The sequence below is a fragment of the Sorex araneus genome, chromosome X (assembly GCF_027595985.1).
Source record: "Sorex araneus isolate mSorAra2 chromosome X, mSorAra2.pri, whole genome shotgun sequence".
Lineage (NCBI taxonomy): Eukaryota > Metazoa > Chordata > Mammalia > Eulipotyphla > Soricidae > Sorex > Sorex araneus.
In genome coordinates, this window is record NC_073313.1 from 161459058 (window position 1) to 161484179 (window position 25122).

General features: G+C 52.6%; 1 protein-coding gene across 2 annotated transcripts in view; it reads right to left on the bottom strand.

The window, feature by feature from the left end:
- The window catches only part of PRRX1 (paired related homeobox 1), a 52224-nt gene extending 27406 nt beyond the window's left edge, over positions 1-24818 (bottom strand). For both annotated transcript variants that reach the window (XM_004613732.2, XM_055122136.1), the window contains exon 1: positions 24463-24818. In XM_004613732.2, the coding sequence (XP_004613789.2) occupies positions 24463-24706 (244 nt within the window). In that variant the 5' untranslated portion in view covers positions 24707-24818. The remainder of the gene's footprint in view (positions 1-24462) is intronic.
- Positions 24819-25122: the final 304 nt, after the last annotated feature.

The following is a 25122-nucleotide window of genomic DNA, read 5'->3' on the forward strand; positions in this document are numbered from 1 at the left end:
CTGTACTATCGCTCCAGCCCCAGCTTGATCTTCTATGGTGAGAATTTGCCTTTCTCTCTGTCTCTGTGTGTGTCTCTCTCTGTCTCTCCCAGTGTCTCTCTCAGAGAGGTTAACTGTTTCCCGATGATTCCCAAAAGTGTTATGTTTAGGCTTGATTCCCAGCACCACGTTTTTAGGGTTTTCTTTTCTTTCTTTTTTTTTTTCTTGTTGTTGCTTTTTGAGGTCACACCCGGCGATGCTCAGGGGTTCCTCCTGGCTCTGCACTCAGGAATTACTCCCAGCGGTGCTTGGGGGACCCTGTGGGATGCTGGGGATCGAACCTGGGTCACCCGCGTGCAAAGGCCAACGCCCTCCCCGCTGTGCTGTGGCTCTGGCCCCAGTGAGAAGTGTTTCCAACCCGAGCTTTGCTGAGATTCATGCCGCCCCCTGCTTAATCCCGTTCATCCGTTTCACAAGAAACATCCCTATGGCGCCGTTGCCAAGGTCTCTGGGGTCCCTGGGGGGCATGACGTGCCGCCCCTCCCCACTCAGCCCCCAGGCACTGCACGGACGCCCCCACATCCGCCTCTTGGGTTCCAGTGCTCTCTGGGGACACTCGCTGACTCTGGCTACAAGGCCAGCGGCTCCCACCCACCCCTAGCCCCTCTCCCCCCTGAGTCCCTGAGCCCGGCCCTCCCAGGAGCTCAGCTCCAGTGCTCGTGTGCTCGGCCTGGCGCCCCCCTCCTGACCCTGCTGGGGTCTCAGCCCTCGCAGCCACAAATGCTCACACGCCCGGGAGAGGCTGAGCCCTCCGGCCTTTGCACACACGGACAGTCCTGGCCCAGGCTCCCGAGTGATGGGGCAGTGTCCAGCCCCTCCCCCATCTCAGGGTGACATCTCCCTCTCTCTGTCTCTCCCTGTGTCTCTCTCTGTCTCTGTCTCTCTCTGTTTCTGTGTGTGTCTCTCTCTGTCTCTTTCTCTCTCTCTGTCTCTGTTTCTGTCCCTGTCTCTCCCTGTCTCTCTGCCTCTCTGTGTGTGTGTCTCTGTCTCTCTCTATGTTTCTCTCTCTGTCTCTATGTCTCTCTCTGTCTCTGTCTCTCTGTCTCTCTGCCTCTCTCTGTGTGTCTCTGTCTCTCTCTCCCTTCCTCCCTCCCTCTCTCCCTCCCACCCTTTTTTTCTCCCTCCCTATCTCTCCCTCTCTCTCCTTCACTCTCTCTCCTTCACTCTCTCTCCCTTCCTTTCTCTTTTTCCCTTCCTCTCTCCCTCTCCCGCACTTCCTCTCTCCCCTTCTCTGCCTCCCACCCTCTCTCTCCCTCTCTCCCACTCTCTCCTCTCTCTCCCTCTCTCTCCCTCTCTCTCCCTCTCTCCCACTTTCTCCTCTCTCTCCCTCTCTCCCTCCTTACCTCCTCCCTCTCTCTCTCTCTCCCTTTCCCTCCCTTCCCCCCACCCCCCATCTTTTTACTCCTCTGCTCAAAGTTCTTATCTTCTTCCATGAATTTCTTTTCTCCACCCATTGGACTGACCAACCTTCGGGGCTCCGTGAGCCCCCCTGGCCCTGGCCAAACTCTAGACCAACAGTATTCTGCTCCCCTGGGGCCCCCCTCCGTCTTGTGGGTGCCGTGGGTGTCCATGGAGACCAGCTCTCAAAGGACATGTGTTCTCCCAACTCCTCTCAGGGGGTTGTGCTTTGTGGGTGTTGAATGACAGGAGGGACCCGGACACATGCTTTGCACATGACCAACCCTGGTTCCATCATCGGCACCGTTACGACCCCTCGAGCACCCCTGGGCATGACCCCAAGCCCCTCCAACACGATAAAAGGAGAGAGGGGGCTATGTGCATGATGACATGGTAACCCAACAAGGGCTGGCAGGAGTTAGGAACTTTCTAGAAAGTTCCCGAATTTTCCAAGTGAACTATGATTCGGGATGTGGGGGTGGGGGTGGAATGAGGGGGCAAAAGGGCTTCATGCGGAGACCTGCCTCTCTTGCTCAGCGAAAATCTGACCAAATCCTGCGCGAGTTTTCTCTCTCGTGATTTCCCTGTCTCGTCCGTCCGTTGCATGCATGCAAACGCCCAGCTTGCCAGTCAGTGCGAGAGTTTTTCACAGGCGTCCTGAGGGACCTTTTCCTCCCCATCTCTGCCCAAGCTCCCCGCACCTCACCCACCTCACCCCGAATCGCCACCTTGCGTCCACGAGCAAGAAAAGTGCCTGAGAATGGAGAATACATCTGTTCCCCCTCCCAGGATGATAAACCTCAAGAATTGGGAATCGTGGGAACCAGAGAAGTAGCACCGTGGGGAGGGCATTGGCCTTGCACATGGCCGACCTGGGTTCGATCGATAGGGTCCCCGAGCTCTGCCGGGAGTAATTCCCGAGTGCAGAAGCAGGAGTCAGCCCTGAGCACTGTCAGGTGTGCCCTCCATCCCCCAAAAATTAGAATTGGGAACCATATACTAAATATATATGTCAAATATATATAAATAAATATAAAATAAATATATAAATAAATAGCACAGCGGTAGGGCGTTTGCCTTTTACGCGGCCGACCCGTGTTCGATTCCTCCGCTCCTCTCGGAGAGCCCGGCAAGCTACCGAGAGTATCGCGCCCACACGACAGAGCCTGGCAAGCTCCCCGTGGCGTACTGGATATGCCGAAAACAGTAGCAATAAGTCTCTCAATGAGAGATGTTACTGCTGCCCGCTCGAGCAAATCGATGAGCAACGGGATGACAGTGACAGTGCTAGCAAATATATTAAAATATATAAATAAATATATAAAATAAGTATATGATAAATATATAAAATATATAAATAAACATACAAAATATAGAAACAATAAATATATAAATAATAAGTATATAAATATATGATCTATAAATATATAAATATATTTAATATATAAATATATATATGGTTTTTCAAAGCATGTGCTCCTTGGTATAGACGTCTGGTCACAAAAGTAACGATTGAGTTCACAAAATTAACTGAAATTCACAATAAAATTAAATTCACAAAACCATATTTACTCCACCCACGGCCCTATTTCCATGTGCCTGCCGCCCACCTAGGAAGCTGGGGCAGGGGAAAGGTTTCAGTCTTTTCCGCGATTCTCTTCCTCCGTAGATTCATGTTTGGGAGGAGTCTTTCCTTCCATATAAAGTAACATTCATCCACTCAGCACTTGAATAAGCCCCCACTGTGTGTTCCCAGCCATACAAGGCTGCATCCCACACACTAACTTAAAAGCAACCTTCTCCCCCCCAAAAAAAAATTGGAAATATTTTCAGGGCTAGGTATAGAGTAAACAGATTTACTGAAAGAACTGAAAATTAGTAAAAGTTCCTAAATACCTAAGTACCCCAGAGAGGTCGGGTATAGGATAACATTTGTTTACCCTTTCTCTCTGGCCACAGGGAGCTTAAGTTTATCGGGTAACTCCCATCACAGTGCTCCTGAGGCACTCCCATTCCTCTGTGTTTATCTGTAACCGCTTCTCTATTCTCTCTTCCCCAGGCTGTTAATCACCATTTCCCCCTAAGCAGTACATGTGACTTGTAAAGTCAAATTCCTCCCTCCGAAATCTCTGATTTTGTCAATATTGCTTTTCTCTTTCCCGTATGTCCTTTGCATAGTTAATTCAGAGCAATGTCCTTTTTGTATAGACACAGGAAGACAGTTAATGCAATGCTTTTATAACTTGGGAGTTCATTGACTCCGAGTAACATTCACTCCTGGGCATCTGTTCCCTCGACTTAAGCCTCAGTTGCCCTTAGTTCCTAGCACCCCAAAAGCAGGGTCCTGACAAGAGACTCGATGGACCCAGGGCAAGCTGTGAGGTCCCTGGCATCGTCACCCATGGGGCCTACCCATGGGGACATCAGTGGGAGAAATGTGGAATTGAACACCATCATATTGAGAAAACATTATATCCGGAGGATTAAGGACGGTTTTATGCCAATCATTCTGGGGCAGAAAACGCCAAATGTCTTCTTTGACCTCAGATTATCTTTGATCTGGTTTGAGATACACAACTGGTCATCAGTGAGCTCAGTAATAATAGTTCTGTTGTGGAGATTAGAGCCAGACCAGGGGTAGCTTAAAAGCACAGTAGGAGTGAAGACTGGGGCGTCCAAAGTCACACGTGAGTATCAGTGATGGAGTTAGCAATTATAGCACTGTAGCACTGTCGCCCCATTATTCATCGATTTGCTCGAGCAGGCACCAGTCACGTCTCCATGGTGAGACTTGTTGTTACTGTTTTTGGCATATCGAATACACCACGGGGAGCTTGCCAGGCTCTGCCGTGCGGGCGGGACACTCTCAGTAGCTTGCCAGGCTCTCCGAGAGGGACGGAGGAATTGAACCCAGGTTGGCCGCGTGCAAGGCAAACGCTCTACCTGCTGTGCTATCGCTCCAGCAATTATAAGGTGTAATTATTTAAAATTCTAAAATTTCTGAAACGTGGGACCACATTCATACTCAACACCATGGATGTACCAAGAGTAGCATACAACATTGGATGGGGTCTAAAGTAGAAGGCAATCGATCTCGATAAATATAAATATAGATTCGCACACAAGGCTCAACCTATAAGAACTTGGTAGTAATCTCTCATACCAGTGCTTAATGACTTCAGGGTAAGCTACAACAGTCTCTACATACTTCCCCCTCAGGAAACGTTTTTTGGACCCGTTGTAGGGGGTTATTCCTAACAAGCAATACAAAATAAATCATTGAGGATCTGTTTTTGCGGCGGGCTTGGGTGGTGGTGGTGGGAAAATTAGAAACAACAGGCGTGGGAAGGTGTCACAATGGTGGAATGGGTGTTGGAATAGTGACTGTAATCAATTATTGTGAGCAACTTTATCAAAATAAAATAATTTTTTAAATGATAAGGGGGGGAGGTATCCAGAGCAGGAATCAGCTCAGAAGAGCAATCTTCAGGGCCGTGGGGACAAGGAGTGACTTTTTTTTCAGGATTCACAGTGTTATGTCTACAGATGTAACAATCTCTTTTCTTTTCTAAAGCAATAAGCTCGGAAACTAGTAGGAAGTTGACTTCAAGTGTCCTTGACTAAAGAATTATTATTATTATTATTATTTTGCTTTTTGGGTCCCACCCAGGGATGCTCAGGCGTCCCTCCTGACTCTGCACTCAGGAATCACTCCTGGCGGTGCCTGAGGGACCCTATGGGATGCCGGGGATCAAACCCAGGTCGGCCATGTGCAAGGCAAACACCCTCCCCACTGTGCTATCGCTCCAGCCCCTTGACTAAAGAAATTTTGGAGGGCCTGGCAAGATATTAGTGGATAAGGTGCTTGTCTTGGACCTGACTGACCTGAGTCCATCCCTGAGCACAGAGTAGGAGTAAGTCCTGAGCACAGCTGGGTGTGCCCCCTCGAAGAAGAAAGAAGAAGCAGGAGCAGGAGGAGGAGGAGGAAGAAGAAGAAGAAGAAGGAGAAGGAAAGGAGAGGAAGAAGAAGACAAAGAAGAAGAAGAAGAGGAGGAGGAGGAAGAGGAAGAAGAGGAAGAAGAAGGAGGAGGAAGAAGGAGAGGAAGAGGAAGAAGAAGAAGAAGAGAGGAGGAGGAGGAGGGAAGGAGGAGGAGGAAGAAGAAGAAGAAGAAGAAGAAGAAGAAGAAGAAGAAGAAGAAGAAGAAGAAGAAGAAGAAGAAGAAGAAGAGGAAGAGGAAGAGGAAGAGGAGGAGGAGGAGGAGAAGGAGGAGAAGGAGAAGAAAGAAGAAGGAGAAGAAGAAGAAGAAGGAGAAGGAGAAGGAGAAGGAGAAGGAGAAGGAGAAGAAGAAATTTTGAAAGAAAAACTTCCTGATCAATGCGTTTTCACCTCTCGAACCCGGCTCCATCCCGAAGATGCTTGTTGGCAACTGACCCTCATGTCCTTGGTTGGAGTTTCCTTTGGCTCTGACTGGACGCAACGTTCCAGGGTCCCCGTTGCTCGGGCCCTATCCCAAGCTTCATGTCCTCCCTCCCTCCCTCCCTCCCTCCCTCCCTCCCTCCCTCCCTCCCGCCATCAGAGCCGCGAGTAACGACAGTGTTTTGACGAGAGAAGCCGCAAGTTTTGCCTTCAAAACTGGCACCGCACGCTTTGCTTCCCGTCACCCGGCTTCCCTCGAACCCCTGACCGTCTCCCTCAGCTTTCCCCTCTGTCCCCACCAAGCTGGCAAGGTTGATGCAGAGCGCTCGGTCACTTGGTCCCTGACCCCCAACTCCCCAGAGACCCCATATACCTTTGAAGAACGACTTCCTCTAGTCACCTGATGGGTCCCACAGATGAAGCACTTCCAGATGGTGACAAATATTTGAAGGAGAGGGACACCCAGCAGTGTCAGGGCTGGTGACCTTTTTTAAAAAAATTTTTTGGCTTTTAGGTCACACCTGGCGATGCCCAGGGGTTCCTCAGGGCTCTGCACTCAAAATTACTCCCTCCTGGCGGTGCTCGGGGGACTCTATGGGATGCCGGGAATCGAACTCGGGTCGGCTGCGTGCAAGGCCAACACCCTCCCCACTGTGCTCTCGCTCCAGCCCCTTTGTGGTGCTTTTTTAAAAGCAAAACCGAGCCAGATTTCTATTACGACAGCCATGCTTTAGCTCTGTGCTGGTCTGTCAGCTCTGGGTCACCCTTGGCCGAGGTGGGCAGTGAATAAGGGACCGTGGAGGGCGGCCGTGGAGAGGGAGAAACATCCGGGCCTTCTGCTCGGTGGAGAGAAGCAAGGCGTGACACCCCCCAGATGCTGGCCCGGCTCCCCAAATCCAAAGCGGGGAGAATCCCAAAGGTCCTCTGGGAACCTTGACCGAGGCCAGGTTCAGCTTTGAGACACTGTCGCGAGCCGGGTTCAGCTTTGAGACGCTGAGGGCAGGGGTCTTCCCAGGGTAGACCCTGAGAACGGAAATAAGTCACTCTGGAACGAGCACGCTGGACGTGTCAGCTGTGGCATTTCCAGGAAGCCCAGGGGGGGAATCCGTTTGCAGGCAATTAAGAGGGGTCGTGTTTGTTCTAGAAAGTTCCCTCACAGAACCCTCCCCCCCCCACCACCGTGCATGAGTCACATGAATCCTTCTAAAGTCGGCTGTCCTCTCCCTGACACCCCTTCCTCCCTCGGGTCGGACCCCCCTCCACACACACCCCCTCCAACACAACAGCCCGGGGGGGGGGCTGTCAGGAATTGCTGACGCGGACCTGTTTTCCTTCTCCCCAGCTCACGCCCCAGGTGCTCAGAGCTTGACCTTGCAGGAAAGCAGGGCATGCCCTGACCAAGCCACCTCGAACCCTCCGTGCTTGGGCCCCCGAGGGTCCACAGGACCCCTCTGGGCTCCTCGGCAGGAAAGCTGTTATACAAAATACACACACACACAGACACCTTTGCCCACCCAGGACCCTCCAACTCACATCCCAGGCTCCCCCACAGCCTTTCACCTCAGCACCCCCTCATCTCACCCTCCTGATTCAAGAGTCGGAGCACAGACACTTGGGTTGGCACCTCTGACCGAAACATCTACCAGCCACGAGTGGGAGAGTGTGTGTGAGTGTGTGTGTGGATGTATGAGTATGAGTGTGTGTGAGTCTGTAGATGTGTTATGATATTGAGTGTGTGTACCAGTGTGTATGTGTGTATGATATTGAGTGTGTGGATGATGTTGAGTGTGTGAATGATGTTGAATGTGTGTGTATGTGTGTATGATGTTAAGTGTGTGTATGTATGTGTGTATGATGTTGAGTGTGTATGATATTGAGTGTGTGTATGATGTTGAGTGTGTGAATGATGTTGAGTGTGTGTCTGAGCGTGTATATGTGTGTATTATGTTGAATGTGTGTATGAGTGTATATCATATTGAATGTGTGTATGCAGAGTGTGTATGAGTCTATGTATGTGTGTATCCTGTTGAGTGTGTGTATGAGTGTATATATGTGTGTATAATGTTGAGTGTGTGTCAGTGTATATATGTGTATTATGTTGAGTATATATATTATATTGCGTATGTGTATGATGTTGAGCGTGTGTAGGAATCTATATATGTCTGGATGATGTCTTTGTATGATGTTGAGTGTGTACGAGTATATATATGTATGAGTGTGTGTTCATATGTATGATGTTGAGCCTGTATCTGAGTGTGTACATGTGCATGATGTTGAGTGTGTATGAGGTTGAGTCTGTATAAGTGTGTATATTTCTGTATGTTGAGTCTGTGTATGAGTGTGTGTCTGTATGATGTTGAGTCTATGTGTGAATGTGTATATGTCTGCATGATGTTGAGTCTGTATGAGTGTGTGTATGTTCTGTATGATGTTGAGTCTGCGTATGAGTGTATGTTTGTATGATGTGTGTATGAGATTGAATCTGTATGAATGTGTGTATGTGTGTATGATGTTGAGTCTGTGCATGAGTGTATGTGTGTTTGATGTTGAGTGTGTATATGAGTATCTGTGTGTATGTGTGTATGATGTTGAATGTGTATGCATATCTGTATGTATGATGTTGAGTGTGTGTATGAGTATCTGTGTGTGTATGATGTTGAGTGTGTGTATGCGTATCTGTGTGTATGTGTGTATGATGCTGAGTGTGTGTATGAGTACCTGTGTGTATGTGTGTATGATGTTGAGTGTGTGTATGAGTATCTGTGTGTATGATGTTGAGTGTGTATATGCGTATCTGTGTGTATGTGTGTATGATGCTGAGTGTGTGTATGCATATCTGTGTGTATGATGTTGAGTGTGTGTATGTGTATCTGTGTGTATGTGTGTTTTATGTTGAGTGTGTGTATGCATATCTGTATGTATGTGTGTTTGATGTTGAGTGTGTGTATGCATATCTGTGTGTATGATGTTGAGTGTGTGTGTGCGTATCTATGTGTGTATGTGTATATGATGTTGAGTGTGTGTATGCGTATCTGTGTGTATGTGTGTTTGATGTTGAGTGTGTGTATGCATATTGTGTGTATGTGTGTATGATGTTGAGTGTGTGTATGCATATTGTGTGTATGTGTGTGTGATGTTGAGTGTGTGTATGCATATCTGTGTGTATATGTGTGTATGATGTTGAGTGTGTGTATGCGTATGTGTGTATGATATTGAGTGTGTGTCATACATATCCGTGTGTGTGCGTGGGTGTAAGCAAAGCCCGAGGCAGTGCCAGGGACCCAAGCCCGTTTTCCGGAAACTCTTGGTAGTGGCGGAGACTCGTGCCCTCGGGGCAGAACCTCCTGACCCCTGCCCCGCCCTGCCCCCACTGCATGGTCCCAGCCCCCTTTCCCGCCACAGTGCTCGGGAGGCCACTGCTGTGACCAGCGCCAGGGCGGGCAGACTGAGAGCTGGGCGCCTCAGACGTGTCAGTTTGGGCCCGAAAGGACGGAGGGCTGGAACCCAGGTCTGTTCCCGGGACACGCTGCCCAGAACCCCCCACCCCAAAACAAGCCAGACCCAGACTGCCACCCCTGGGGGTTCTGATGCAGCGGGACCGGGCCCCAGGAGGGCCAGACGCCGAGTATGAGCACCGGGGGGAAAGGCCCCGCCTCGCAGGGCTTGTCTCGAGACCCTTCTCTGTGAACTGAGGCACAGGGGAGAGGCCCCCATTGAAAGAAAGAAATGGGGGGAGAAGAACCCCAAAATATTGTCCCCGATGTCGAGGAGCCCGGAGCTCCCTAACCCGCCTTCCACACCCTCGCTTGGGGGCTGGGCCGTGGACACACACCCAGCACTCACCATAGAGACGCCAATGCTCCCCACAGGGCCGAAGGAATATTCCGGAATATTCTGGAGAGAGCCACACTGATCCCTCACTGACCCCATCCTCCAATGGGCAAGCTTAGTGCAAGATTTGGCTCTCTTGCATCAGGCACCCTGGGGCCACCCCCCCCAATCTTACAGCCTCGCCCATGGTGAGCCACTTTCTCCACCGCGCCCCCAGAATGGAACGAGTTCTGGAGGTTTCATGATGCCCGGAGCCACCCGTGGCTCTGCACACTCACCCGAGCTCAAAGCCACCTTCCCGGAGAGGGTCACATGTCCAAAATGTGGAACTCACTCAACTGGCAAGGACCTCTGGGGGGCGGGGCGTCTGGGGCCGAGAGGGAGGGAGGGGGCTGTGTGTGTGGTGTGTGTGTGTGTGAGAGAGAGAGAGAGAGAGAGAGAGACAGACAGACAGAGAGACAGACAGACAGAGAGGGTGGGAGACAGAGACAGAGATAAACAGAGAGGGAGAGAAAAGAGAGACAGAGACAGAGAGGGAGTGAGAGAGAGATGGAGATGGAGAAACACAGAGAGACAGAGAGAGGGAGAGGGAGAGAGAAGAGAGAGACAGAGACAGAGAGAAGCAGAGGGAGAGAGAAGAGAGAGACAGGGAGAGAGAGATGGAGAGACAGAGAGACAGAGAAACAGAGAGAGACAGAGAGGGAGGAAGAGCGAGATGGACAGACAGAGGGAGAGGGAGAGAGGAGAGACAGAGACAGACAGAGAGAGGGGGAGAGAGAGACAAGAGATGGAGAGACAGAGAGACAGAGAGAGATGGAGACGGAGAGACAAAGAGACAGAGAGACAGACAGAGAGACAGGAGACAGAGAGAGAGCTGTCCTCCTGATACAGCCCGACCTGATGCAGTTACTGGAAACCATAAGCGTCAGCTCCCAGGGGCCGCGGAGATAGCACAGCAGGGAAGGTTCTTGCCTCCCCATTGGCTGACTTGGGTTCATTCCCCAGCACCACATAGTTCGTTCCCTGAGCACCCCCAGGAGTGCTCCATGAGCACAGAGCCAGGAGTAAGCCCTGAGCACTGCAGGGTGCAACCTCAAACCGCCCCTCCCAAATATAAACAAATCAGACACTAACGCCTTAAAGGACCAACCCAGAACGGACCCCGCTCCCCAATGTGACGTGCGTGAAGACCCAAGTTTCTAGGGCCCGGGAGTAGCCTTCATTTAAGTGGGTTCAGTGGCCCCCATTTGCCACTGGGAAGCTGGACCACACTTAGAACTGCATCTAAGTAAGCCTGTGCGGGGGGTGGGGGGTGGGGGGTAGGAGTCAGGTGTTGGGGTCTTTGTTGACATTATCTCATTATCCCAAAATGCCAAACCGTAGATAGATGCCAACCTCTGGGATAAGAAAACTAAGATCAGGGCTGGACCAATATAGCACAGCAGGGAGGGTGTTGGCCTTGCACATGGCCGACCTGGGTTCGATTCCCAGCATCCCATAGGGTTCCCTGAGCACCGCCAGGAGTAATTCCTGAGGGCAGAGCTAGGAGGAACCCCTGTGTAGCCCCCCCAAAAAAAAGAAAAAAAAACCAAGACCCAGACACGAAGCCAACCTCTATATCCATATTTAACACCCAGCTCGCCCTTCGTGTTCACTGTGTTTTGCGTGTCTCTTTACTGTCGTGTTCACTGTGTTTTGCGTGTCTCTTTACTGTTTACTGTTACTTCACAGTCTGAGGGGTGGGGAGAGACCTGTAGAGCTTGGGGGTTGTCTTGGAAAAGGCATAGCTGGCCTCCATACTTGGAAGTCGGCATCATTTCACAGGCATTTCAACATGCCTCCAGATGAATCTGACCACCTCAGAGAAGAGCATGCAGTGACAAAAAGTTGTATCGGCAGGAGAAAATTAAAAAGTCACCTCAGAGTAGCTCACCTAATCTCCAGGTCACCTGAGGTAGAAAAACGTTTGACTTGACAACGGGAAAAAAATACTTGTTCTCTTCCTGCGTCTGGGGGAAGGAATGGCTTTACAAACATGTTTGGAGCCTGGAAAGTGCTTCCTTATTCTCTCTCGGCCTCCCTAGCACCGTAAGGAGTCCTTGAGGCCGGAGAAAGACATCAACGTATAGAATCGGGAGACGCCAGGAGTCTGAGGGAAGATATTCATTCTGTTTTAGTGACCTGACTTTAAGATTCGCCCCCCCCCCCCCCCCCGCCAATACATCTGGAATTTCCTGACTGCTTGAGGTAGTTTCCCTGAAACTCCCAATTCCAAACCTTGCGGAAAACAGATCCTCTCAGCTTCGTGAGAAACGGGAATGTTGAGGAACGGCCACGCGGGCGTCGGGGGGGGGGGGGCGCACGGCTATAAATTGAAGGCGCACCCCATATATTCTGGGCTCCAGCAACTGAGGGCGAAGAAATCTCTCCTTCCCTCAGGGAGGCTGGGGAAAGGGGCTGGCTCACGGTCGGAATGTGTGGCGATATTATTTCCTGCTGCTCTTGTCAAAAGGGGATTCGGTCTTTGAAATATGTGCAGTTAAACTGCAAATTGCAGTTCCCTGATTAATGAACCAAATTACGTTTTATTTCTTAAATGTGCCGGGGATCCATCCTGTGGTCTTCCCTCGGCCCAGAGAATTTGCATCACAGCTTAGTACATCTGGTTCTGGGGCACGCTGGGTGGTTCTTCTGCCCCCCTCCCTTGCACCCAGGCAGGGGACATTTATTAGGCAAGCGGGTTTTTTTGTTTTTGTTTTTTGTTTTTTTTTTTGGTTTTGTTTTGTTTTCAGTCCTCAGAAACGAGCCACCCCCTTGCTTGGGAAGAGAAAGAGTCATTCCCGAGAGAGTTCTAATCCGTAATTCTAATTTTGGGGTTTTGCAGGCTTTGACACTTGTTAAAGACTTTCCACTAAGCAAATATTTGTTCAGTTCATCAATCCCATTGTCTGGGGGGTGGGAAGGGGGTGATTTCTAAGTAGATTCCACAACAGGCTCTACTTTCTTTGCCATGGGCACTTTGTGGATTTATCTCTCTAGATAACTGCATCACCTTCACCTCTTAGCAGACCTTCCCCTGCTAAAACATTCCACCTGGGGTCATCACTCTACATGAGACACCGGCAAAGTGCTGTTTGCGTTTTGGAAAGAGAGAAATACTATAGACCAAACAGGATCGTCACTCAGTGCCTCTGTTGCAAACCACAACACCCAAAAGGAGAGAGAACAAAAGGGAATGCCCTGCCACAGAGGCGGGGTGGGGTGGGAGGGATGGGGAGGGGGTTGGGAGGGATACTGGGATCATCGGTGGTGGAGAGTGTGCACTGGTGGATGTGAGGATCTGGCCTAGGACAGACCACAGGAATCTATCTAGCTTTCTTTTTACAGGAGCCCGCATTGTAGAATAACTTGTCTATGTGTTCCTGAGCAAGGAATTTGGATACAGGCACCCTGGGTCGCAAGAAGGGTGGTGGTCAGACCAGATAACCAGACCCATATCACACGACCCATATCACAAGACCCAGGACTGCCCCCAGAACCGGGACATTCCTGAATATTGGCGAGAATACTGATCTCTAAAACCATAGGCTAAGGAGTGATGTCCTTTTAAATGGATTGGTTAAGAAAGTTTGCAATATTACAAATCTATTGGCTCTGAAATGCGCGGGCTCTGCTGTAACGGCCAGGGAAGGCCTATATAAGATCTCCTTTGGAGAAGCTCGGGGTCTTTGCCCAACCTGCTGGACCTGCGTGTCCGCGTAGGTGGCTGGACCCTGGCTAGCCAGTCTCACAATCAACCCTGCTTGCTGTTTGCAGTCTCTGGAGTCTCTTTGTCGTAATAGGGAGATCTCGATCCGCGCCCTAACAGTGGAGGGATGGGTACTCGAGCACTGTATGACTGAAACACAAGCATGAAAAGTTGTAAGTCTGTAAAAAATTTAAAGAGAGAGAGAAAGAGATACGAGTTGCAGCTCTAGAAGATCACCTTGAGGGGGTGTCCCCGGCCTCTACCATGCTTTCTCCTGGTTGCCTGCTTCCTGGAAGCTCCTTTTTTTACCAAGCCAGCCAAGACACAACTCCAAGTAGAGGAGCAGCTAGCACTTTGCAGACAGTGAGTCCTCAAGGCACTGGGCAGGCTTTTCTGATTTCCCCAGGGACAAGAGCTGGCATCTAGGTGCTGGAGCAATAGCTCAGTGGGGAGGGCATTTGCCTTGCATGCAGTGGATCCAGGTTCGATTCCTGGCATCCCATAGGGTCCCCCGAGCACTGCCAGGAGTGATTCCTGAGTGCAGAGCCAGGAGTCAGCCCTGAGCATCACCGGGTGGGACCCAAAAAGAAAAAAATAAAAGACCTGTTATTTGGGGAAGCAACCCTAGGCAGAAAGGGCAGCCTGGAAGAAGACAAAACTTGTTCCCTAAAGGACCAGGCTGTGGAACTAGACCCACCAAACGTGGCGCGTCTGTGACTTCACAGCCCCCCTTTGTCCTGCCATCCCCCTCAGATTCTGTTTAGTGGGTGTTTTTTTTCCCAATGGGACCAAGTAGGTTTGAACACTCATGCATTTGAGTGTGTTCCTCTCCTTTGGGGGGAGAGCCAGTTTTTGAAAGTGGATTGGAAATTCCTCTGGTGGTTAAAGAAAAGAATAATAATAAAAAAAGAAGCTAAGAACATTCATACAAAAATGACTTAAAGGAAAAACCCAGAAGTCAAGAACATTCATACAAAAATGATTTTTGGGGGGCTGGAGCAATAGCACAGCGGGTAGCATGTTTGCCTTGCATGCGGCCGACCCGGGTTCAATTCCCAGCATCCCATAGAGTCCCCTGAGCACTTCCAGGAGTAATTCCTGAGTGCAGAGCCAGGAGCAACCTGCATCCCCAGGTGTGACCCAAAAAGAAAAAAAAACAACAAAAATTATTTTTTTAAAAAAGGAAATATTTTAACACCCAAATATTTACTATGTCAGCTTCAGGGTATGAAAGAGAAGGGACTTTCCTGTCCTGTTTAAACTTTTTCATATTGTATAATATATTTTCTAACCTGAATGTATATTATTGTTCTTTTTTTTTTTTTGCTTTCTGGGTCACACCCAGCAATGCACAGGGGTCATTCCTGGCTCATGCACTCAGGAATCACCCCTGGCAGTACTCAGGGGACCATATGGGATGCTGGGATTTGAACCCGGGTCGGCCATGTACAAGGCAAACGCCCTACCCACTGTGCTATCACTCCAGCCCCTGAATGTATATTATTGTTCTTATAATCAGAATAAAATACTGATATTTGAGGTCCCCTTAGACCCGGGAAAAATGATTGAGCTCATTTTCTTTTTGGAGTTGGATTCATTATGCTCTGATATATACACCCATCTTTTTTTTGTTTCTGAGCTATACCCGGTGATGCTCAGGGCTGACTCCTGGCTCTGTGCTAGGAATCACTCCTGGCAGGACTGGGGGGACCCTATGGGATGCCGGGGATGGAACCCAGGTTGGCTGTGTGCAAGGCCAACGCCCTCCCCGCTGTCCTGTACCTCCAGAACCCACCCGCACCCCATCTCTAACCTTAAAAAAGCTCCCAATCAGACATAGAAAGGTTGCACTCATATGTGGAATATAAAGTAGCTGTGAGGTCCAAGCTTACAATGATGCAATTTCTGGCAGATATTTCTCTGGACTTAGTTACTAAAATACTAAAATACAGAAATCCAAACCCGTGCGGCTGCTAGTATGGCCTCTCGACCTCATATCTCTTCATTCTCAGCAATGGAAAGCAAATGATCAAATGCTTCCTTTTCAGCAGGTCGACTTTAGGGGGGAGAAACTCCAAATCAATAATAGTGAGTTTTTTTGTTGAAATATTGAATGTAATCAAAGTAAAGTGAAAGTAAAGTGAAATTTACCAGTTACACATGCGGGGGGGGGCTGGGGAGGTGGGGGGAGGGGGGAGGTATACCGTGATTCTTGGTGGTGGAATATGTGCACTGGTGAAGGGATGGGTGTTCGAGCATTGTATAACTGAGACTTAAACCTGAAAGCTTTCTAACTTTCCACATGATGATTCAATAAAAGAATAGATTAATTTAAAAAATAGCTCCCAAGGTAAATAACAATGTGAGATTGTGGAAAGAGTGCATAGTTGCTGCAGATGTACTGTGTGCTTGCCGGGGTGCATGGGAGAGGGTTCTGCATGGCCCAGGAGGAGCTGGGAACAGAGCCTGCAGACCTCCAGAGTCACGGGAGCAGAAAGCAGCACAGGGAAAGCTGTCTCAAGGGGATTTCCAGCAGGACTGTAAAAACAAAACCATGCTGGGTGTTGACATAGGAAAGAGCGGAGAAGAGGCGCAATTTTGAAAAAAATAAAATAAAATAAAATGGTCCTGCAGGTGAAAGACACACACGATTCATCCATAGTCTTGGAGCATCATTGAGGCTAAGTGTGGATGCAAGACTCTCTCCCTCTCCCTCTCTCCCTCTCCCTCCCTCTCTCTCTCTCCCTCTCTCCCTCTCCCTCTCTCCCTCTCTCTCTCCCTCCTCCTTCTCTCTCTCCCTCTCTCTCTGCCTCTCCCTCTTTCCCTCCCCCTCTCTTTCTCCCTCCTTCTCTCTCTCTCTCTCTCTCTCTCTCTCTCTCTCTCACACACACACACACACACACACACACACACACACGAGACATGGTGGAGAATTTCCAAAGGGTCTGGGGTGCAAGTGGCTTTATTTTGTGGTTTTGTTTTGGGTCCCACCCCGTGATGCTCAGGGGGTTCCTCCTGGCTCTGCACTCAGGAAATCACTCCCGGCAGTGCTCAGAGAACCTTATGGGATGCCAGGGATCGAACCTGGCTCAGCCAAGTGCCAGGCAGACGCCCTCCCCACTGTGCTATGGCCCCAGCGGCCCCTCCCCCCTCTCCCCCCAGCAAGTGATTTTAGAAGACAAAATTGTTGCTCTCTGGAGGTGGATTCGATCAAGACAAAGAGGATGGAGAAGGGGGGAGCTTGGCCCCCACAAACTGGGATCCAGTCACACAAGGGAGGGGGGCTCTACGCTGGCAGGGCTGGGGGCAGGAAGGACGCTCTGGGCTGTCTTCGAGGTGGGCCGCCTCGAGCCCCCAGCCTGGCACGGATGCTGAGAGCAATGGACCAAGGGGAGCCTGGGCCCCCAAAGGGCACCCCCACGGGAGACGCCCGTGACTCGGAGGGGTGCAGAGAGCATGTCGGCACCCCACTCTCTCTTAGAAGCCCCTCTTTCCTGGGCTCTGGCCCTTGCACCCAGCCAGGACCCACTCCCCGCCTTTCTGGGCCTGTACCCCCTGACCCGTTCCCCGTTCCCGTTCCCTGTCCTTTGGAAGGAGAGTTGGACAGACAGACACGGGGGGGGGGGCAGGGGGGTGTTTCAGCTCCTTCTCTGTGGGGTCAGCCAGCCTGTTCTTCTCTCCTCTGGGGGTCCCCCACAGCCAGCCTGGGTCTGGGAGGGAGAAGGCAGGGGGCTCTCCCCTGAGCGAGTGGGAGCGCCCTGAGAATGGGGTGGCAGAGGTGCCCGGAACATTAAAATCCAGGGCACTGCATTTTCTTTTCTTTTCTTTTCTTTTCTTTTTTGCCTTTTGGGTCACATCCGGCGATGCTCAGGGGTTACTCCTGGCTTTGCACTCAGGATTTATTCCTGGCAGTGCTTGGGGGACCATATGGGATGCCGGGGATCGAACCCGGGTCGGCCTCGTGCAAGGCAAACGCCCTACCCGCTGTGCTATCGCTCCAGCCCCCTTCTTTTCTTTTCTTTTCTTTTCTTTTCTTTTCTTTTCTTTTCTTTTCTTTTCTTTTCTTTTCTTTTCTTTTCTTTCCTTTTCCTTTTTTTTTTTTTTTTTGCCTTTTGGGTCACACCTGGCAATGCTCAGGGGTTCCTCCTGGCTCTGCACTCAGGAATCACTCCTGGCGGTGCTCAGGGGACCCTATGGGATGCTGGGAATCAAACCCTGGTCACCGCATGCAAGGCCGACACCCTCCCTCCCTCCCCGCTGTGCTACCGCTCCATCTCGGTAGGCACTGCGTTTTCAAAGCGAAACTTCCGTGCCAAATTCACTCTCCCTCCTGGTGCGCTCCCCAGACTCCACACAGCTAACAGGGGAGTCTGATCTAACCCCCAGTCTCTCTTCCCTTCTCCCCTGGGAGAGAGCGCCCCACATAGGCAAAGGGGGTCGCAACCAGAGGACAAGCCTGGCTGTTTCCCGTTTCACTGCACAGGTGCCAGGCGCTGCACGTCAGCACCTTTCAAAGTCATTCCTCATTTGATGCTCAGCTTCAGTACCAACCAGCACCCCAACCTAGCATCCTTAGAAATTAGCTCCCCCTCATTACTTGGGGCGGGGCCGGCTGCCCCCCCCACAAGTCCGCTTAGCCTTTTGTCCCCACATTTTTTTTTTTTTTGCTTTTTGGGTCCCACCCGGCGATGCACAGGGGTTATTCCTGGCTCTGCACTCAGGAATTACTCCTGGTGGTGCTCAGGGGACCCTATGGGATGCTGGGATTTGAACCCGGGTCGGCCGCGTGCAAGGCAAACGCCCTACCCGCTATGCTATCACTCCAGCCCCTTTTGTCCCCACATTTGAGAACCAGAAACACAAATATCCTTGAGGGACGTAGAAGTCCCTCAAGTTTTGACAGGATTTGACACTTTCACAAAACGTCCTTCTCTCTCCTTTTTAATTTTTTCTCTTTTTGGGTCCCACCCGGCGATGCTCAGAGGTTCCTCCTGGCCCTGCACTCAGGAATCACTCCTGGCGGTGCTCAAGGGGACCCTACGGGATGCCGGGAATCGAACCTGGGTCTGCCCCGTGCAAGGAAACCACCGCCCCCCCCCTGCTGTGCTATCGCGCCAGCCCCACAAAACATCCTTCTCTGGACCCTATGAGCCTCTTCTATCTCTTCCAACACAGCTCCCAGGATCCTCCGGTTTTTTTTCATCCATTCATGATCGTTTTACTCCTAAAACTTCACGCTTCTCCTTAAGGCTAGCCTCCACGAATCCACGCCAAGAACCTCCTAATATTAATCTCTCGTAATCTCCTCTGGGGCTGTGGGTTCAAACAGTTCTATGCCTGGACAACGCAGCCCGCTGACCCCAAACAGGGATACCTGCCCCCCCATCCTCTCTCCGGACCTCCCCCCGCCCTGGATAACCACCACAGCCCATGGGTGCGGAGGGGGGTTAATCAGAAACAGCATTTAGGGAAGAGGAGGTTCGGCCCAGCGCTGTGATGTGACCATTACAGATGTCAGGGTTCTAATTGGGTGTCGATTTGATTTTCCAAGATTACACATTCTTGTGGACAAAGAAAGGTGCCAGGGCCTTCCTGCGTGCCCCTGTGAGCTGGTGAGGGCGCCCAGGGAGGGGAACCCAGACCGCAGGATATGAAAACGGATTGAACACATTGCCAGCGAGCGTCTCTGCGCTCACAGAGAACTCTGGAAATGTGTGGACACCAAGCGAGCACGCAGATGGTCAGCCCCCCACTGCAGACCCTCCCAGAGACTGGTCTCTCTCGAGAGAAGGGCTGAGATCAACTCCGAAACTTCTCCTCCCCAGTCCATTTACAAAGGGTTTGGCTAGAAGACGCTGGGCTTACCCCCTGCAGTTTAATTTTTCTTCTGGGGTTGAAAAGAAAACTCACCTGGACAAGAGAGGAGATGAAAAGAAAACTGACCTGTACAAGATCAGAGGGTTAAAAGCAGGGAAGCGTTAACCTTTCAATTGTCAATATTGCAGACCACAATGCCCAAAAGGAGAGAGAGAGAGAGAGAGAGAGAGAGAGAGAGAGAGAGAGAGAGAGAGAGAGAGAGAGAGAGAGAGAACCTGGGGACACCGGTGCTGGGATATGTGCCCTGGTGGAGGGATGGGTGTTGTGACTAAAATCCAATCATGAACAGCTTTCGAAGGGTCTATCTCACGGAGATTCCATTTTTTTAAAAAGTCAAACTAATAAATAAAAACCAGAACAAACCAACATGCCCTCCCCTAGAACTAAAAGAAAGCAAAATGCAGACACCCCCCCCCCCCACACACACACACACATCACCATCTCTTACAAATACCCTCTCGATTGCTACAACTTGTACCTCCTAGATGTCTCCTGAGCTGGGTCTTGCGGGCAGAATAAGTACTTCCCCCAGCACCCCAGAAGAGGCAGCATGGGGACTCCCCCGCCCCGCTGGGTCTTCTTACCTGCCCCAATGGGGCAGATTTGAAACAGCCTGAGGCCAGGGACAGGGGACCCCACCAGCGCTGTAGGACCCGGGGTCCTGACTGGTGTAGTCGAATGCAGAGTGGAAAGATAGAAGAAAGGAAACAACATCTAAAATAAAACCCACATGCATCTCGAGGGGTCCCATTGTTGAAAATCAGCAGATGCCATTGAAATGCAAAAGAGGGCCAATCTCTGGTGGCCAGAGCGACATTCCGGGCGCGCGCGAGGTGCCCCGGGTGACCCTAGGCCCTTAGCTCCAAATTTTACTTTGGTTTTCCGATGGTTTTTTTTTTTCTGTCTTTAGCTGGGACCGAGCGCCAGCTTGGTGAAGGCGATTCATTATTTCCCGGGTTTGGAAAATCTCAAGCGACGCCCCTGGGAAGAGGGAGAGACCCACGGGGTTCAGTGACCCTCCGCGCTCTCACCGGCCCGGCTGGGGCCCTCCCTTGGCGCCCAGGAGTGCGGGGCACCGCGTCGCATCCAAGCCGCTCCTGCATCTCCGGAGTGGGAATCTGCAGCCGTGGGAGTATTGGGACACCCCCCCCCCCAAGGCCACTCACCGCCCGCTCCGTGCCCTGTTTGCTGCAAAACGGCAGATTCCCTCCACCCCGAGCAGTGCGGAGTAGGGTCCTTGCGCGCCCAAATCCCCTGGACCTCCGCGCGGAAGATAAAACAGGATTGGCCATCCCTTCCCGACGGCCGTGACATTTCACTTTTGGGGGGATGCTAGGGCCTCCTTTGACCTTGAATTTCAAGGCCTTCTTTGAAAAAAATATATATATGGGCAGCGTTTGTGGGTGCAGCGTTTGTGGGTGCACCGAGCGCCCCTGAGCACCGCTGGGGAGGAACCCTCGGAACCAAGCAATTGCGCGCGGCCACGTGTGGCCTAAACACAAAATTAATAAGTAGAAGGAGAAGAGAAGCAAGAGGAGGAGGCGGAGGAGGAAGAGGAGGAGGAGGAGGAAGAGGAGAAGGAGGAGAAGAGAAGAGAAGAGAAGAGAAGAGAAGAGAAGAGAAGAGAAGAGAAGAGAAGAGAAGAGAAGAGAAGAGAAGAGAAGAGAAGAGAAGAGAAGAGAAGAGAAAGAAGAGGAGTGTTTCGGGCGCTCCTTGAATAGTCTATGTCGTCTCCAGTGCCATCGGGCTGGAATTCACTCGAATCCATTTCAGGGTACCCGCAGGGTCCCCGGGGACCGCTGGGGACCGGGTTGTATCTTAGCGCTGAAGGATGCTGTCTCCGGAACGGGTGCGCGCTGGGGCCACGGGCGCGCGCCCTGCAGCGGGAATCGGAGAGCGTGGCGGGGCTTGGGGCGCCGGGTGGAGGGGCCCCCAGGTGGGCACTGACACCTCTACGCGCTTTGTGACCAATCGATTGCCCCGCGCGCGATTGGGCGCCTGCCCCGCGCCCGGCCCGCCCGCACGGGGCCCAGCTGCGCGCCCAGGAGCTAGTGTGCGCCCGCGCGCGCGCGCGTGTCTAATTGACTTTTCCGTCTACCTTTTTATGAGTACATGTGTTTCCAACAAAAGGTCTTATTAGGACAATCTGGTTTCACTAATTTAGAGGTTGGGAACGTGGAAGGCGCAGCGCGCGCTCATGTGTGTGTGTGTGTGTGTGTGTGTGTGTGTGTGTGTTACAGTCAGCTGAAGTTCCCATTGAGAAATGACAGTTGGATAGAGGCAGCCCCCAGGGGCTCATCTGCCCGTTTTTTTAAAATAACCAGTTTCTCCTTCCTACACCCCCCCATCAAAATAACCCCGTTCTTCCCCACCCGATGTTGAATTCGATTTGAAACACTCTCCCCGAAAAGACCGTTTGTGAAAACACTGCACCAGACCCAAGCATTTGAGAAATTCGCTGGAGCTGGGCGAGTTAGTAAGAGGGAGAAGAAATCCTTCTGCAAGAAGAGAAAGCAGCGGGGGGCGGGGGGGAATACATATCCAGGCAGGGAAGGAGCACTGCAGACGCCGAGGCTGGCCTTAAAGCTCAGAGTTCTGGGGCTGGAGCAATAGCACAGCGGGTAGGGCATTTGCCTTGCACGCGGCCAACCCGGGTTCGATTCCCAGCATCCCATATGGTTCCCTGAGCACCGCGCCAGGAGTCATTCCTGAGTGCAGAGCCAGGAGGAACCCCTGTGCATCGCCGGGTGGGACCCAAAAAGCAAAAAAAAAACAAAACACAAAAACAAACAAACAAAAAAGCTCAGAGTCCTGCCATACTATGATATGCGAGTCTAAAGTGGAACCCGTTTATTAATTTCCATCTCCCCCACTAAGAGAAGGAAAAAAATTGCTTAGCAAAATCCTGTTTCTAGAAAGCCGCGTCCAAGGTATTTTTAAAATATATCTATTTGTCCACCCCCATCCAGAGATGGTCTGATTCTTCCTAGACGCCCAGAGGCTGCAAGTGGGCAGCTGGTTCTGAGGTTTTGTTTTGGGGGCCACACCAGGCGCTCTTCAGGGCTCACCCTGGCTCTGTGCTCCGGTCACTTCAGGGAGAGCTCAGCAGGATCCTTTGCAGTTTCCTGGCTTGAGCCGGAATCAGCTGCAGGCTAACCAAGGACCCAAGTACCCAAGTACCCCCTGCTCTGTCTCTCTGCCCAGCGTCTGGCCGGAACTGGACTGCTGCTACCCATCTGGCCTGGAGTTAAAACCATCTACGTGAAGGGTGCCCACGGGTCTTGCAAATAACTCCAGAGTCTTCCATGCAGCCGGGTTGGGGGTTGCCGGAAGCTTGCTAGAGCCCCCCAACTCTCCAGCCCCTCCCAGGTTTGGGACAGGAGGGTTCCGGAAGCCGATAGCCAGGCCTGGGGGACCAGCCTGCTTGCTCTTCCCCCCTGCGCGAGGCGTCCAGGTGCCCATCCCTGGCTCCACGCTCTGGCCCATGTTCCCCCAGTGTCCACTCTGCTTCGGCTAGCCTGGGGCTGGCCTGAGAACCTAGTTGTCGGGAATGCCGATGTCCCCCAGTGCTTTCAACGGGACCCCCACTCTAGCCGTCCTCAAAGGCTGATTCTCAGGCAGAATGGAACGGGGTCTGCGTGATCTCCTCCCTTTCCCTCCAGTCACCGGGGCCCCCACGTCCAGCCGTCCTTCGCCTATGCCCAGTGTCCCTCAGCGGCCCGAGGTGCCCGGGAGACAGGCCCCGGCTCTGTCACCATACCAGCCCGATGGTCTCAGTCCCAACTCTTCCTGCATCCCCATCTGGAGTCACAAGGCCGGACAGCCCCTCGGCTCTGGTTGGGGTGCCTGTCCCTGGTGGTCTTATTGGTCAAACCCACAGCCCCCCGGAGTGATTTGAAAGCAAGTAGCCACCGGCGGAAGGAGCGGGGGGGGGGGGGGGCGGCCAGGACTCGTCCCTCCCCCTCCGTTGTTCTCAGCCTCTTTTTTTTCCCAGGGAAACTTATTATTCATTTATTTTTTTGAAAGCCCCGGGTCTCACCCGTGCTTTGTTGGCGCTCAGAGTGAAGGCCAGGGCGATCACACAGCGGGCACAGTGTGTGCCTGGTATGCAGCAGACCCGGGATGGACCCCCCCAGGCCCCCTGTGGGGACCCCCAGCCCCCACCAGGAATGAGCCCTAAGCGCAGTCAGGAGTGAAACCCCCGAGCATAGCCGGATGTGGCCCCCAAACCGAAACAAAACGAAAGACCATCAAAGCGTAGGTGCGTCTGAGTTCAGGACTTGAGCCCCTCCGGGGGGCAGCGTCCTGTCCTGTGAAACTGGGGACCCCCTCTCTTTCCCTGGTGTTCCGGGAGCGATGGGCCGAGGGTGCTGGGAGAAGTGCCCTGGGCCTGACCAGACCCGAGTCCCCCGGGCGGCCTGAGCTTAACCCAGCTGCAGATGCACTCCCGTCATCCGTTTCGGGGTGCAGTTTGCTTATCTGGCTGTTTCCTGGTCTGAGGTAGGCAGGGGCTGTTTTGAACACCGAAGTTGCCAACGGGGGCGGGGTCCCCCAATCCCCGATCCCAAGTGCCTCAGGACACTTAAATGGGTGGCGACCGGAGACCCAGCCTTCTCCCTGCCCTCTCTCTCTGCCTCCTCTCGAAGGATGGAGGACGTGGCCGGGCCGGGTGACAGATGGGTGACAGACAGACCAGGGGAGGTTGCCAGGGAGGATGGGGCGCGGGTGGCAGCGTCAGCTGGACTTTGTCAGCTTTGCGGGGGTGTGGGGGTTAGTGGCGACCCTTCGGAGGATGGGGGCTCTTTCTCAAACCCCCCCCCAAAAAAAAACGCTCCCCTGGCTTTGCCCGAGTCTCCCCAGAGTCCCTGGAGCTCTGATTTTATCAGGGGTCCCCCCACGCCGCCGCTGCAGGTGGAGGCATCGCAAGGGGGGCAGCAAGGCTGGCCTCGAACCCAGCCCTGCCCGCCCGCCCGCCCGCCGGCTCAGCCTTTCTCCCGTCTGCGCCCAGGGCGCGTCCGTCCTAGGGGCGCGCCAGGCGCGCGCGCGCGCGGGGCGGAGGGTCCGGGGATCCCGGGGTCCCCGGGTGGGTTGCTCGGCGGGGGCCCCCCTCTTTGGCCTCCTCGGCGGCCACACCCCCGCGCCCCGCACTCACGGTCCTGCTGCGGCGTGTCGCTGCCACTCGTCAGCCCCGGCGACTCCAGCAGCCCGCGGCCCGCCTCGCCCGCGCTCTCGTCCGCCTGCGCCGCCACCATGCCCCCGGCCTCCTCCAGGTCGAGCAGGTGACTCACGGAGAAGTTCTTCTTGGCCTGCAGCGTGTCCAGGTTGTGGCTGGGACTGTCCAGGCGGCCGCCCAGCGCCGGCTGCCGCTCCAGAACGTGTCCGTAACTGGAGGTCATGGTGTCCCTGCCCGCCCCCTCGGCGCGCGCGCTGGACTCAACGCCACCAAACGCTGTGGGCGCCAGGGGGGAGAGGAGCGGAGTGGGGGAGTGGAGAGAGGGAGAGGGAGAGAGGGAGGGAGGGAGGGAGAGGGAGAGAGAGAGAGAGAGAGAGAGAGAGAGAGAGAGAGAGAGAGAGAGAGAGAGAGAGAGAGAGAGAGAGAGGACAGACCCAAAAGGGCGGGGGACCTTCCTTCGCAGCTTTTCTGGAACACTGGGGCGGCTCTCCGGAGGCCAAGTCTCCCCGTGCGCGGTCCAAAGAGATAATCCACACCCCCCAAATAAAAAGAAAAGTCGCCGGGTGGCGTTGAAGGAAGAGTAGGGGCGTGGGGGGGGGGGCAAACAACAGCAAAAAAAAAGAAAGAAAGAAAAGGAAA